Source organism: Mesoplodon bidens, assembly GCF_964165515.1.
Source record: "Mesoplodon bidens genome assembly, chromosome: 11".
Lineage (NCBI taxonomy): Eukaryota > Metazoa > Chordata > Mammalia > Artiodactyla > Ziphiidae > Mesoplodon > Mesoplodon bidens.
The window spans coordinates 2,594,476-2,610,493 of NC_138167.1; the positions used below are offsets into that span (position 1 = coordinate 2,594,476).

Below are 16,018 nucleotides of genomic sequence, written 5' to 3' on the forward strand. Positions count from 1 at the left end.
CTGCTGCTACAACTAGAGAAAGCCCGCGCGCAGCAACGAAGACCCAATGCAGCCAAAAAAACAAAAACCCCTCACTCTGCACAGTATCTTCATGACCCACGTTGTGTGAACTGGCGGAACGGAGCCTCTCCCACTTGCTGTATCTGAAGGAACAAAACGGAACAAGAGAGCGGCCCATCTGCCCTCTTCCTGCCCCAGGAGATCGTGTCATCCCAGGAGAGAGTGACACACTCCCGTCAGTGGATGAGAAGGAATAAGTCACTTTCCTTCGTTCATTCATTCCACACACACACTTTAAGAGCCCCCTGAGGCCGACCGTGCCAAGCTCCCCGCAGATGACGGGGACACAGAGGAGAGAACCTCAAGGTCCTGGTCCTCCAGGAGGTCACAGCAACACCCACACAGGCAGCTCACTCTCACGCGGCACTTGTTCTAGAACGTAATAAAGGGCAAGAGAGAAGTGGGAACCTAACAGTCCTCTGTGGCAAACCTCTAACAAACCCCCTCCTCCCAGGCCAGGAAGGAGAACTGAGGGGCTCTGGACTGGACCCCTCCGGCCCTCAGTAACCCAGTTCCTGGAGAGTAAACCAATGTCGGATCTGTGGATAAGCCAGAGAAATTTCTACGTTTCTCAGCATCAAAGCGGTCCTGCGCCCAGAAAAATCCGGAAGGTTTCAGTGCTACGGTCGTGGTTTCCATGGCCATTATAATTCTCCTTTGCCTTTAGCCTAATTTTTCTCAGACCCCGGGCCTGTGTTTAACGGTTTAACAGACAGAAACGGCTACTACTCAGAAAGAAGGACTTTACTCAGCCTCAAAGCACGACTCTGCACGTGCAGACAAGCACGCTGGCTCTGACCTGTCATCAGCGTCTCCCTAGACCCCCTTCAGGCCCCAAATAATACTTACGGTGCCGGTTGGACTCTCAAATATCCCAATCTTGCCAGCCTCCAACACCTGGTACAGCGCTGCCATGAAGTCTTTCTGGATGGCATAGGGTGTGAAGGGAAAAGGGAAGTGGACGCCACCAGCCTCCTCCGTTTTGTCAGCCATGGTCCTGGGGGGTCAAAAAAAAAAAAAAAATCTAGTAGCTCTCTGATGGGCCAGGCAGTACTGGCCTGAGACACTGAACAGTTCCTAGGAGGGGCCTCAACACTGGTCACGGGCTTCCTCCCCAGGAGGGACGTTTTGAAAGCAGAGGCCATGCTCTTTCCCTCATGTGCCTCCCCACGAGGCCTGACCACAGTCGCTGTCCATCCAGGGACATTCACCACAACGGGATACAGGGGAACGCAGCCCAGGAAGCCCTAAGAGAAACCCCTGCCATTCTACCCACGTGCACACCTTTCTGAGAGCCTGGAGATTTCTTTTGGAGAGCCCGTAATTACTTCTGCAGTTATTAATTTTTCTTCTCCCACATCTCCCAGCCATGTCTCCCAACATCGCAGGACAAAACTGCTTCTCTTGCCCCTGCTGTGAAGACCTAAGAGGTCGTGACCCACAGGCGGAGAATCCTGAGCACAGCTTTTCTGCATGTCACACACCCACCCCTACCCAACAGGCATCTTCCGTTTGCATCTAATTCATCCCAGCCACCACTTCCAGTACAAACCAGAGCCGCCCCCTAAGAGCCTTCCCTGGGGCCCCAGCCTGGAGGGCCCTCTGCACGGGGGCTGAGCCCTGGCTGGAAGGGCTTCCCAGAACTGAGGCCTCGGCACTTCCCTGCCCCTGCAGGCCCAGGTCTAAGGAAAACGTCTCTGCTCCACATTTATTCCACCTTTTTCTTCCTCTTCTGACCCTGATCTGAGACAGCTTTGACACACCTTTTCTTCCTTTAGTCACCATTTTCCACCCGGGCCCCACTCTGTCTTTGGAAGTCACTGCTCTGAGCTATTTAAGCAGGCCCAGCTCACCTCAGTACAAATATGAATAAATCTAAATCCCATTTATGCCTCTGCTACATAACTGGCCTCAGGAAGACCAGTGACCATGTCAATTCATTTATGAGAGAAGGGAGTTGCATGATGTTCTTCCAGTTAAGACTTTAGGGGCAGTTAAAACGAGGACCGAGGTGGAGGGATAAACGATAAGAAGGATGACTTAAAACCAGGACCGGGCTTCCCTGGTGATGCAGTGGTTGAGAGTCCGCCTGCCGATGCAGGGGACACGGGTTCGTGCCCTGGTCCGGGAAGATCCCACATGCCGCGGAGTGGCTGGGCCCGTGAGCCATGGCCGCTGAGCCTGCGCGTCCGGAGCCTGTGCTCCGCAGCGAGAGAGGCCACAACAGTGAGAGGCCCGCGTAACGCAAAAAAAAAAAAAAAAAAAAAACAAACCCCAAACCAGGACAATTCAATACAAGAGGGAAGTGCGTAATCGGAAACCCACTAAAACGTGAAGGGAAAGGAGAAGGGCCCTAACAAGCTCCGAGCACCTGCCCTGTGTTCAACGCTCCGCAGGCCCTTCCACTTCTGCTGTCTCGTTTAATCTGTACAACACTGTAAGCAGATGGTCGCTGGATCCTGACGCTTACAGAAATTAAGTAACTCTTCAAAGACTCAGTTCAGAAAGGAAACCCAGGGATCCAAACCCAGGTCCACATGGCTCTGTTTTAGTCCAACTCACGTGTCTGCAAAAGAGAACTAGCATAAATAAAAGGGAGATTTACTGAAAAGATACATATTGAGAGATTGAGAATGCAGACCATCTGGGAAAACCAAGAACAGAAGCCACGGACAGGGTGGGACTTCCTGCAGACTAGAACTGCAAAGTGGTTCAGGCTTCAAGATGGATCCAGGAAGCCCACCAACGGTAAACACCCGCGGATGCCCTGCGGATTCCCATTCTCCTGCTCCATCATCACGGGCCAGGTGGAGCCTGCCCGGCTTCCTCTGCTCACTTGGCAGCTTCTGCTTTACCCCAAAGTCAGCCTGCATGTCACCTCTGCCTGCAGCCCCCTCGACCTGTGGCTTCAGCTCCCACTGCCAAGCGAAGTCTTTTCTTGTTTCGTAGTTCTAAGTCCCAAGAGAAAAATCTGACCCATCCCTCCTCTCCTTGTAAGACAGATCACTGGGCAGTCTAGAGACGGCTGGGTGAGGACCCCACCCTGATCCAATCAGTCTGGGCCTCGCACCTGCCGTCCCAGTCTGCTTGGAGTCCTCAACGTTTAGGACTCAGCTCAGCTCCTCAGACAGGCCTCTCCCTGTATGTGCCACCCTCCAGTGGTCAAATACCCCCCTCCAAACACACACACACCACTTGGCTTAAGTCATTTTTTTATCTCATTAATCTGAAGTACTGTTTCTTCTGTTCATAGGTCTTAGCACTCTGCGAACTTATTTACTGTCCTCCCCCACTAGAATATAAATAGCATAAAAGGAGGAATCTTGTCTGTCTTGTTCTTCCCTGCCCCCAGCATTCAGAACAGGTGCTCTGGCACGCAGCAGGCATTCAGGAACAATTTGATGAATGAATGAATAGCCAGCTTGAGGTGGGAGCCTTGGGGAGGGTTTCTGCTCCTCAGAGGGGTGGGGAGAGGAGGTCTATGACTTAAATATTTAGGCCAAGGGCCAGTTCTTTAATGGTTTCAAACTGATTCCATATAACCTCAGAACCCCATGTGGCCAGGATTTTTATTAGCTCTATTTTACAGCTGAAAATAACTGAACCTCAGAAAGGTTAAGTGACTTGCCCACAGTCACTCAGCAAGGGCTTGAATCCAAGATTTGAAAGCACAACTGCCTCCAAGCTGTAGATTTCTGATCGTCCTCCCACCAGGGTAAGTAGGGTGGAAAGACCCGGTTACCAAACTTGAGAATGACAACACGAAACAACACAGAACAAAAGTAATTATTATTCCACTTCTCCGTGGGTGGTAATTAGGGATCTCATTATTCCAGGAGCAGCACAAGCTAAATAAACCATAAGTTAAAGAAGGGTTTAGCAAAATCCATGAATAATGGATATACTAAGTGCTATTAAGGATGTGTGGTGAACTTTTCCCGACCTCTTCAGGCTGGCTGCGTGGACACAAGCTCCCACCCGAGTTCTCCCTAGATCTCCCCACCAAAGCGAAGGCAAATCTCATGCTCATTAAATGGGCTAAGATACGTGAGAGCATCTCAGGGGCACATTAGTCCTGAAAGTGCTCATTTTCTTCAGTCCTCGATGATCACTTATTTGCCTGGGTACAAACTATTGCTACAGACTGAATCGTGTCCCCCCCCCCAGCCCGCCTCCAAATTCATGCGTTAAAGCCCTAACCCCCAATGTGAGGCTGTATCTGCAGACAGAGCTTTTAGGGAGTAATTAACATGAAATGAAGGAGGTAATCAGGGTTAAATGAAGCCCTAAGAGTGGGGTCCTAAACCCTTATAAGAACTGTAGCCTCGAATTCCCAGCCTCTAGAACTGGGAGAGAGAAGTTTCTATTGTTTAAGCCACCCACTCTATGGCGCTTTGTTATGGCAGCCTGAGCCGATGACACATCCATGTCCAGGTACCACCCTACTGTCTCCCTCCTAACGTGCTTTAACCTTCACACACCTGGGAGACGACCCAGCTCCAGCGCACCTGTTGGGAATCAGGAGCTGGCCCCAACCCCATATTCGCATCTTGCTTCTGTCCCCCTCCCAGCTCCGCCCTCAGAGCTCTCACACTGGGCTAACATTTCTCTCCACTTTTCACGGCACTGCCTCCCACACGCTGGTCCATTCCAGCCATCCCACTCCTCCTGCTCCACCTTGTTCCCCCGAGCGGCAGGAGGGCTCTGGGGTCAGACTGCCCAATGTGGGATCCCGGCTGTATCCGTGCTAAAGTCCACATCCCTGAGCCTGTTTCCTCACCTGCGGGGGACAGGTAACGGCACATTCAGTAGCGCTGCAGGGACCAGCAGGTACTACAACGTAAGAAACGCGCGCTTAGCACGGCCGGCGGATCCGCCCCGCGGCCGGCGGATCCGCCCCGCGGCCGGCGGCTCACGGCCAGGTCCCGCCCCGCGGCCTCCCCATCCCTTACATTGGTGTCTTGCCTGTCAATCACATGTCAAGCCCGCCCCAGCACGGGGACGTTTTCCCGCCGCCGGCCCGGCCCGGCCCGCCCCCTTGCATTTCCCCCGGAGTCTGCCCTTTCTCATTTTGCTCCGCGTCCTCGGCACCGCGCTCACCTTCCTCGGCGGGAGGGCTGCTCCACCGAGACCAGGCCGGCGAGGAGTCCGAGCAGACGCCACTGAACCTGAAACCCCGGCTCGCCGGTGTCGGCGTCCCCGAGAGAAGCCCGTCGCGATGCACGCCCCGCGCTAGTGCGCGTGCGCGCTCCGGGGCTCGGCGGGGGCCGATCCCCTATTGTGCCACTGCGCTTGCGCGGCGTGCTGGTCCAGGCCTCGGTCTGCATTACCCGGAAGAGCGACCTGCGTTGCACAGCCGATTTCGCTGCGCGTGCGCACTCCGTGTCTTGCTGGGGCTGGACCTCCCCTTTTTGCGTCACTGCGCTTGCGTGGCTGGCTCGCTGGAGGGAGGGGCCGTCGGAGGCTGTGGTCGTGACTGGGTGTTCTTACTCCCCTGCTGCGCGCCAGCTGTGGAATGTTTGCATCTCCGCTAGCTGGCGCCCATAATCCTGGGAGCTCAGCAGTCGCTTGACTTAAGTTGGCCGTGTTTATCAAACACCTGTGGGGCCAGGTGCTGTAGCTGACTCAGGAAGCCTGTATTCTGGTCCCGAAACTGAGTCCCTGTAAAACCAGTTTCGTCTGCTCAGTTTATGATTAACCTCTGTCCAAAACTTTATTCCCTTTCTTATTCCGTGCCTGTTCCCCTCAGGATTGAGAAGTATCAACAACAAAAAAATGGGGTAATTGGAACTGAGCAGGGCCCTCCCGCCCAAAAGCCCCTCTATGTCCTCCGTTTCTTGTTCGTAGAAAAAGACTTTAGGGGCTTCCCTGGTGGCGCAGTGGTCAAGAATCTGCCTGTCAATGCAGGGGACATGGGTTCGAGCCCCGGTCCGGGAGGATCCCACATGCCTTGGAGCAACTGAGCCCCTGCACCACTACTGAGCCTGTACTCTAGAGCCCGCGAGCCACAACTACTGAAGCCCGTGTGCCGAGAGCCTGTGCTCCACAACGAGAAGCCCGCGCACCGCAACAAAGAGTAGCCCCCGCTCCCCGCAACTAGAGAAAGCCCGCGCACAGCAACGAAGACCCAACTCAGCCAAAAATAAATAAGTTTAAAAAAAGAAATTATAATTTCTTTAAAAAAAAAGAAAAAGACTTTAGCTTCCGACGCTTCCCTAAGTTCCAAGGGAAGGCACAGGTAGTTTACTAATGAGGGAAATGAGGCAATGCAGAAACAAAGGAAAGCAGTTAAACAAGAGAAGTAACAATAGTTCAGGGATAAACTCTTATGTATGTGCCTCCTCAAGGCATATACCTAACAATCTGACACTTACGTTTGAGTTTTTCTGCAGAAACTAAGACACCTTCCCCAGGTGGAGGATGGTGACTACATGCTGAGCACAGGCATGTGGACTCCAGACGGTTAGGAACCAGAAGGTCGCTGGTCAAGATTCCTGAAACACCACACTACTACCTCACCACCGACCAATCAGAAGAAAGTCATGCCCCCTGCAGCGCTCACCCCAAAGGTTGCCTTTAAAAACACGTCCCTGAAAGCCATGGGGAGTTCAGGTCTTTTGAGCATGAGCCGCTGAGCTCCTCTCTTGGCCCTGCAGTAAACGCTGTACTTTCTTTCACCACAGCCCAGTGTCAGGAAATTGACTTTGCTGTGTGGAGTTCGGTCTGGTTAATAGTCCTCGCTCCTGTCAGACCTTAATATATTGGTCTGGACAGTACCTGCCCTGCCCACCTCTGCAGGGTTGGGACCAGGTGAGGGAAAGCACTCTGGAAGCCAAGTTTAGGATTGTTGCTCCTGGGTGCCAGCCCTGCTTGGAGGAGCACACCTGGTCAGGGTCAAAGCACATCACCTTTACCTCCTTGGACGTGGGTTCTCCTTTATCCAGCAAGGGATAGCACTGCATGATCCCTGTGAGCTTTTCTGAAGGCATATCCAGTGTGTGTTTTCCAACACCACCCAGTAACCCAATTCTGACACTATCTATCTGGAGGTAACTGGGATCCCACACGTTAGGGGCTCAGTCCCACATGACTGCGACATGAGACACCAATCACTAGTCCAGGTTGTCACCTGTGCTGCTCACCTACTGGCTGTAAGTCCAGAGGTTCCCACGACCTCCTCCTTGGGTTTGATTAATTCGCTAGAGTAGCTGACAGAATTGCCAGCTACAAATTGGCACTTGCCATCTCCCTCTACAAGGATTAAATCATGAGCCGCTACAGCTACTGACCTTCAACGCCCCCTGAAAGGAGTTCAGGGCAGAGATCAGGAATGAGGCCCTCTGTGCTCTGGGAAAAACTGGCAGAACAGGTTTTAGATAGATATTTTCAGGAGAAGATTTTGAGCCCAATTCTTGCATCTCCTCATATCTAGAAAAACACTAAAGTCATCAACGGGGACATCGCCTCCTCCTGACTAGCAGCCAGGCTCTGCCAACATGTGTGCTTGACTGCACGTCCCCCCTTCACCAAAATCATATATAACACTCACCTTCCCCGCCGCACCTCTCTGGAGCAGTTCCTCAGAGCTATCCGAAATGCTGTTTCGCAAGCTATAGTCCTCATTTTCCCCCAATAAAACTTAACGCACAACTCTCACATTGCACATTTTTTCTTCAGTCGACAGAACCGAGGAAAACATTTTACTTACTAGATCACCAGTTTATGTAAAAGGATATAACTCAGGGGCAGCAGGATGAAGAGACGCACAGGACAAGTGTGTGGCAGGGAGCACAGAGCGTCCACTCCCCCCGCACCTCCGCACGCCCACCAACCCGGAAGCTCTCCAAACCTCATCCTTCCGCGTATTTAATGGAGGCTTCATTATATAAGCAAAGGTGGATTCAATCATCGGTCATTGGTGATTGAATTCAGCCTCCAGCCCTTCTCCCCTCCAATCACTCAGTTGGTTCCCCTGGCAACCAGCCCCCATCCTTAGGCTCGTTACCTAGGGGCTTTCCAAAAATCACTTCATTAACATAACAAGAGACACCTCTATCGCTTTCCTCACTTAAGAAGTTTCTAGGGTTTTAGGAGCTCTGCTAGGATCCGGGACTAAGACCAAAAATATAACTATTATCACAATATCACAGGATGGGTCTATGAAATTACAACTGGGGGCATTTTATGCTAAGTGCTCCCTGGGAATGACCTTGGTAATTGGTGTGACTTTCCCAGCAGGATCAAGAAACATTCTGGACAGTTTCTGGGGCTTAAAGGAAAGGCCTTCCAGGAAAGGAGCCAGTGTTACAAGCTGTGTAAAAACCTGGGGGTGGGAATTTACAAAAGGATGGTTCCAGAGTCGGTATTTTTGTCAGTACTTCCAACTATCAGTGACTGGGGTAGTTTGAAAAGGGCAAAGAACTAACACCCTTCAGGGTCTTGGAAGGTGGCCCACCAAAATCCTGAAAAGGTCTCTGACACCTCAGTTTTAAGTTCATGTAAATGTTGCATTTACTCTACAACCACTATTTGTTTTAGCATTTAAAAAGGTGTTTTAAAGTAATTTTCATCTGGTAAACTTGACACTTCAAGAAGATGCATTGGACTTGGGTCTATTTCTTCAGAGTTCCCCCTCCCCGCTCTCCACACCCACACACACCCCCCCCACACACACACACACACTCCTAGGGTATGAAATCCCTAATTTAAGACGCACCATTGGAGGAATAGAAGGTGATAAGACTTGGGGTCTGGATGTAGAAGACTTTAAACAGTAAGCTAATACGTTTAGACTTTATCTTATAAGCAATTTGCACATCATCACTGAAATGGTTTTTGAACAGACGAGTGAAATTGCAAAATCAATGCCTTGGAAATAATAAGCCAGAAGCAGTGTGAAGAATGTTGGCAGGGGAGAGACCAGAAGCAAGTGAACAAGTCAGGTTATGCAGTAAACCAGACAATGCAACAGGGACTTGGACCGCTAGAGTAGTGATGGGAATGGGTGATGGATGCGGTTAAACCAGGATGTAAACCCAGACTATGTCCCCCTATCCTCCCCTCATCCTCACCCCAAGGGTTTATATTTAGAGAATGACACTCCTAACATATGGCCTTGGGCTTTGTCCCAAAGGTAAAATCAGAAGTTAGCCCCAGGTGGACCACCTCTGCATTTCTTGCTAATGGCGTTCATTGAATGAACTCAAACACCTTCTTAACAAACTCCTCTCAGAACTCAAGGCCAGGGAGAAAAGTTTTTCTACTTATGTACGAATATGCTTTCTATAACTTGGCCGTGAGAGCTCTTTAAACCCATTATGGATTCCTCTTTGCCTTCGCTGCTAGTAATCTCAGCTACATGTTGTGCATCGTTTTAACATTTCAGTGGAAAGCATTTTTTGATACTTTCTTTTTTTCTGTTCTCATTGCTCCTGGCTAATTTTAAGTACAGGCCCTAGTAAAATCAGACCACCTGGATTCAGATCCCGACTCCACTATTAACCAGCTGGGTGGCCTTGTTTTAACTCTCTGAGCCTCACTTACGAAATGGAGATAATGACAGGACCCACCTTATAGGATTCTTGTGAAAGAAACGAGATCATCTGGGTAACATAAAGGGCTTGGCACCGTGCATGCCACATTATAAAAGCTCAACGAAGGTTAGCTATTACTAATATTTTGGTTTGTTTGATTTTTATTTTATATTGGAGTATAGTTGATTTACAATGTGTTCGTTTCAGGGGTACAGCAAAGTGATTCAGTTATACATATACATATATCTATTCTTTTTCAGATTCTTTTCCCATTTAGGTTACTACAGAGTATTAAGTAGGGTTCCCTGTGCTCTACAGTAGGTCCTTGTTGATTATCTGTTTTATATATAGTAGTGTGTTTATGTTAATCCCAATGTCCTAATTTATCCCTCCCCCCCAAACTATTACTAATATTAATTGGGTTTAGTTTTACTTTCTCTATGCTTTTATTATATCTCCTTAGATCCCCTTTAGAAATCGTTGTGATATAAACCTAACAATAAATAAATAAATTTAATAAAATAAAAGTAAAGTTGGGTCCTGACTGTGTAAATTTTTACATTTTGGCCTTTGGCAATTGGAAGAGCAGAAATAAGGAGGCCAGGAGTGATATTTTGAGGAGGAGCATGAATATTCAGTTTCTGAGATATTTAAAGTTATGCAGTTTGATGGCGCACACCGTAGTGTATTTGTTTGTGTCGGGGGGGGGGGGGGAGGGGGTCATCCATGTACAGGCAGGACCAGGACCTCTCAAAGGCATCTTATTCCAGGGTATAGCCTGGCCTTGGCATTCATTCATTCAATAAATATTAACTGAGCATCAGTCCAGAAGCTGAATTATCTTAGTAAGCTCAGAAAGTATCAGGCTCATTACAAATGCAGGATCACAAAATTTACATTCACGCTAATTCATTTTTAAAGGATTTATTTATAAAGGAGTCATTTCCGGTGAGCATAAGCTAATTTTTCTCTTCCTATTTGGGAGGCCAATGTGAACTGGAAGATTGCTTGGTGACCATTAAGTCAGAAAAAGGAAAATACAGGAATTTGAGTGAGATGCATTATCTATGCACTGGGCAAGTCCCATGAACTGTGCCTGTCCTATGAGAAAACACTTTTCTAGAGACCAGCTTGCTCCCATCCTCAGACCTCATGTGCCTCTCCCTGGAATAGTGCAAGATGCACCCTAATCACACTTGTTTCTCTGAATCCTAGTTTCTTGGATAACTGTGTTCAGTATATATCTAGTTAGATTAATTTTGCTCATTAAGCCACATTCTAGTGGGTGTGGGATACAGTCTGTTTCCTCACATAATAGGTTGAACTAATCTGTCAAACTTAATTTTCAAGTGCCCCACTTTCACTGTCTCGATGAGGTATTCAGTGGTGTTTGAAAATGGGGGACTAGAGTTCAGACAGAAGTAGGAGCTGGATATATGGATTTGATCACCCCTAAAGCCATAGTAAGTAGTAATATTTCTGAAGGAATGAGTAGTTAAAAAAAGAAAAAAAAATGAAAACAGGCAGCATCCACATGCAAAAGAATGAAGTTGGACCCTTACCATACACCACACATAAAAATTAACTCAAAATGGATTTAAGCTTAACAGCTAAACTATAAAAGTCTTAGAAGGAAAAATAAGGGAAAAACTTCATGACATTGGATTTGGCAATGATTTCTTGGATGATACCAAACACAAAGGCAGCAAAAGTAAAAATAAGTTGGACTACAACAAAATTTAAAACTTCTGTGCATCAAAAGACACAATCGGGCTTCCCTGGTGGTGCAGTGGTTGAGAATCTGCCTGCCAATGCAGGGGACACGGGTTCGAGCCCTGGTCTGGGAAGATCCCACATGCCACGGAGCAACTGGGCCCGTGAGCCACAACTACTGAGCCTGCGCATCTGAAGCCTGTGCTCCGCAACAAGAGAGGCTGCGATAGTGAGAGGCCAGCGCACTGCGATGAAGAGTGGCCCCTGCTCACCGCAACTACAGAAAGCCCTCACACAGAAACGAAGACCCAACACAGCAAAGATAAATAAATAAATAAAATTAAAAAAAAAAAAAAAAAAAAAAGACACAATCAACAGAGTGAAAAGACAATCCACAGAATAAGAGAAAATATTTGCAAATCATGTATCTGACAAAAGGCTAATACCTAGTATATAGAAAGTACTTCTACAACTGAACAACAAAAAAGCAGACAACCCAATTTAAAAATGGGCAAAAGACCTGAATAGGTATTTCTCCAAGAAAGACATACAAATGGTCAACAAGCACATGAAAAGATGCTCAACATCATTAATCATTAGGGAAATGTAAATCAAAACCACAGTGAGATACCATTTCACACCCATTAGGATGGATGCTATTAAAAAAACAGAAAACAATAAGTGTTGACAAGTCTGTGGAGAAAAGGAAACTCTTGTGCACTGTTGGTGGAAAAGTAAATTGGTGCAGCCACTATGGAAACAGTATGGCACTTCCTCAAAAAATTAAAAATAGAATTACCATATCCAGCAATTCTACTTCCAGGTAAATACCCCAAAGAAGTGAAAGTAGGGACTCAAACAGATATTTGTGCACCTATGTCCATGGCCACATTATTTGCAGTAGCCAAAAGGTGGAAGCCACCCAAGTGTCCATCAACAAATGAATGGGTAAACAAAATGTGGTATCTCCATGCAGTGGAATATTATTCAGCCTTAAAATAGAGGGAAATTCTGACACATGCTACAACACAGATGAACCTTGAAGGCATTATATGTGTTAGTCAGGGTTCTCCAAAGAAACAGAACCAACAGGATGTATCCATACAGATATTTATTTTAAGGAATTGGCTCATACAATTATGGAAGCTTGGTAAGTCCAAAATCTGAAGGACAATTGCACCAGAGCTGGCACCCTGGAGACTCTCAGAGAACAACGGCAGTTCAAGGACAAAGGTTATCTACTGGCAGAATCTCTTCTTGCCCTGGGGATATCAGTCTTTGTTCTATTAAGGCCTTCACCTGATTAGAAGAGGCTCACCCACATTATGGAGAGTAATCTGCTCTACTCAAAGTCCACTGGTGTAAATGTCAACCTCATCTAAAAAACACCTTCACAGAAATATCCTGATTAATGTTTGACCAAATATTTGGGCACCATAAAAATAACCATCACATTATGTTAAGTGAAATAAGCCTGTCACAAGTATGATTCCAATTATATGAGTTACTTAGAGTAGTCAGATTCATAGACAGAAAGTAGAATGGTGGTTGCCAGGGCCTGATTCAAGGAGGAAATTGGGAGCTGTTTTCGTTTTTTTAATTTATTTATTTGTAATTAATTAATTAATTTTTTATTTTTGGCTGTGTTGGGTCTTTGTTTCTGTGTGAGGGCTTTCTCTAGTTGCAGCAAGCAGGGGCCACTCTTCATCGCGGTGCACGGGCCTCTCACTATCATGGCCTCTCTTGTTGCGGAGCACAGGCTCCAGATGCGCAGGCTCAGTAGTTGTGGCTCACGGGCCTAGTTGCTCCGCAGCATGTGGGATCTTCCCAGACCAGGGCTTGAACCCATGTCCCCTGCATTGGCAGGCAGATTCTCAACTACTGCGCCACCAGAGAAGCCCAGGAGCTGTTTTTTGATGGGTATAGAGTTTTAGTTTTATAAAAGGAAGAGAGTTCTGGAAGTTGTTTCCACAACTACACGAATGTACTTAATGCTACTCAACTGTACACTTAAAAATGGTTAACATTGGGGCTTCCCTGGTGGCACAGTGGTTGAGAATCTGCCTGCTAGTGCAGGGGACATGGGTTCGAGCCCTGGTCTGGGAAGATCCCACATGCCGCGGAGCAACTAGGCCCGTGAGCCACAACTACTGAGCCTGCGCGTCTGGAGCCTGTGCTCCACAACAAGAGAAGCCGCGACAGTAAGAGGCCCGCGCACCGCGATGAAGAGTGGCCCCCGCTTGCCACAACTAGAGAAAGCCCTCGCACAGAAACGAAGACCCAACACAGCCAAAAATAATAAAAATAAATAAATTTAAAAAAAAAAAATGGTTAACATGGTAAATTGTATGTTGTGTGAATTTTACCACAATTAAAAAAAAAATTTTATATTTATTTATTTATATTTATTTTTGGCTGCATTGGGTCTTCGTTGCCGCATGCAGGCTTTCTCTAGTTGCAGCGAGTGGGGGCTACTCTTTGTTGTGGTGCACAGGCTTCTCATTGCAGTGGCTTCTCTTGTTGTGGAGCATAGGCTCTAGGTACGTGGGCTTCAGTAGTTGTGGCACGCGGGCTCAGTAGTTGTGGCTTGGGGGCTCTAGAGCACAGGCTCAGTGGTTGTGGCGCACAGGCTTAGTTGCTCTGCGGCATGTGGGATCTTCCCGGACCAGGGCCTGAACCCGTGACCCCTGCATTGGCAGGCGGATTATTAACTACTGCTCCACCAGGGAAGTCCCTGCTCAGCACTTTTATGTTCATTATCTCTTTTATCCTGCAGCAATGTTGAAAGACTAAGTAAATCCATCAGGTTTGGGTTTGCCTGTGTCAGAAAACTCAAATAACATTGGTTAAAATAGATAAAATTTTACCTCTACCCCCCTTCCCCCAACAGACAGAGTCTGAAGGTAGGTTATCCAAGCTGGTGAGCAGCTCTGCTATCATAACTGACCTGGGTTCTTTCCATCTTTTTGCTCAGCCATCATCAATATGCCACTTCCTCCTGACAGTCCAGGACCTGCTTAGTTCCAGCACCATGTCCACATTCTAGCCACCAGGAAGCCAGGCAGGAAAAAGTGGGTGCACCTGTCCTACCAGAGCACTTCTTAGAAAGTCAGACAGGCCACCTTCCCTTACGCCCACTTGGTCAGAACATGGTTACACACCAGCTGCAGGGAGGATGGGAAACATTGCCTTTACTCTAGGCATCCAAATGCACAGTTAAAAAAATTAAGAGGGGGATTCCCTGGTGGTGCAGTGGTTGAGAGTCTGCCTGCCGATGCAGGGGACACGGGGTTCATGCCCCGGTCCAGGAAGATCCCACATGCCTCGGAGTGGCTGGGCCCGTGAGCCATGGCCTCTGAGCCTGCGTGTCCGGAGCCTGTGCTCCACAACGGGAGAGGCCACAGCAGTGAGAGGCCCGCGTACAGCAAAAAAAAAAAATTAAAAATAGAAAACTAAGTCCAGCAGTAATATATAAAAATGATAGCATATCGCAAGGTCTGCATAAAAAAAGAAAAGCAATTTAAACCACACCCAGGGTGCTAATTGCCTGCAACAGGAGTTTGGGTGGGTGAACACTGCCTGATATTTCTGACACCAGCTTTAGTGACCCCAGAGAGAGCCTTGGCCGCCCTCCGCCTCCCCAGGGGACCCTCCAAGACCAGCAGGAAGAGTTTACTCAGATGAATACTCCCCAATATGTCCGCCACCAGCTTTTACGACCCCAGAGAGAGCCACAGCTGCCGCCCCCCCACTGCCCCAGGAGACCCTCCAAGGTCAACAATATATGGAAATAGTACCTATACCAAAAATAAATAATTTCTTTTTAAAATGAGTAAAGCAGAAGCAGAGCCAGAGGACTTCATAAGTGAGATTGAAAAGGAACAGTCAACCAGGATAGGGTAGAAACAATATGAGATGCTGCTGTGGATCCAAAAGAATTTGGAGGAAGAAGATGTGATCGTTTCAAAGAGGTCAAATAAGCTAATACTTGAAATGTTTCTTTTTATCTTTATAATTGCAAAAGGGTTTTAAAACAAATCACAGTATAAGAACAAAGTAGCAGAGAAGAAGTAGCAGTACCAATGCCAACCTATGGATTCACTTTCATTAGGCAAGAACACATCACCGGTGTCTCAGGAATACGATGGGAAGGGAGGATTGCAGGATGCTTGCACTGAGTGGGTTCAGCTCATCTCCAAGCCTGGAAAGGAGTTAACTTTAATCTATACAAAGGAAAAAAAAAGAAGAAAGAAAAGGAAGATGAAGGAAGAGGAGGAGGAGGAGAAGAAGAAGAAAAAGACAAAGACTTGGGAGCCAGAACTAAATTAAATACTATTTATATAATTTTACTAATACTAATAGTGCCTTCATAAATTTCACACTAAATTCAAAAAAACCCGAAAAAGCAAAACCCACACCAAGATTCCAAGAGGGAGGGGATATATGTATACATACAGCTGATTCATTTTGTTATACAGCAGAAACTAACACAACACGGTAAAGCAATTATACTCCAATAAAGATGTTAAAAAAAAAAGTGGTTGGGGACTTCCCTGGTGGCACAGTGGTTAAGAATCCGCCTGCCAATGCAGGGGACACAGGTTCGAGCCCTGGTCCAGGAAGATCCCACTTGCCGCGGAGCAACTAAGCCTGTGTGCCACAACTACACAACCCGCGTGCCTAGAACCCGTGCTCCACAGCAAGAGAAGGCA

General features: G+C 47.6%; 1 protein-coding gene across 2 annotated transcripts in view; it reads right to left on the bottom strand.

Annotated features, from left to right (window-relative positions):
• Positions 1 to 5,306, bottom strand: part of DDX11 (DEAD/H-box helicase 11) — a 33,244-nt gene extending 27,938 nt beyond the window's left edge. Inside the window, exons 1-2 of one of the 2 annotated variants that reach the window (XM_081247872.1) lie at positions 5,161 to 5,306; positions 910 to 1,057 (exon numbers count right to left, since the gene is read on the bottom strand). In XM_081247872.1, the coding sequence (XP_081103998.1) occupies positions 910 to 1,053 (144 nt within the window). In that variant the 5' untranslated portion in view covers positions 1,054 to 1,057; positions 5,161 to 5,306. Of the gene's footprint in view, positions 1 to 909; positions 1,058 to 1,344; positions 2,419 to 5,160 lie in introns of those variants that run through there. The other variant, XM_081247871.1, reaches the window with a different exon arrangement.
• Between the last annotated feature and the right edge of the window lie 10,712 nt (positions 5,307 to 16,018).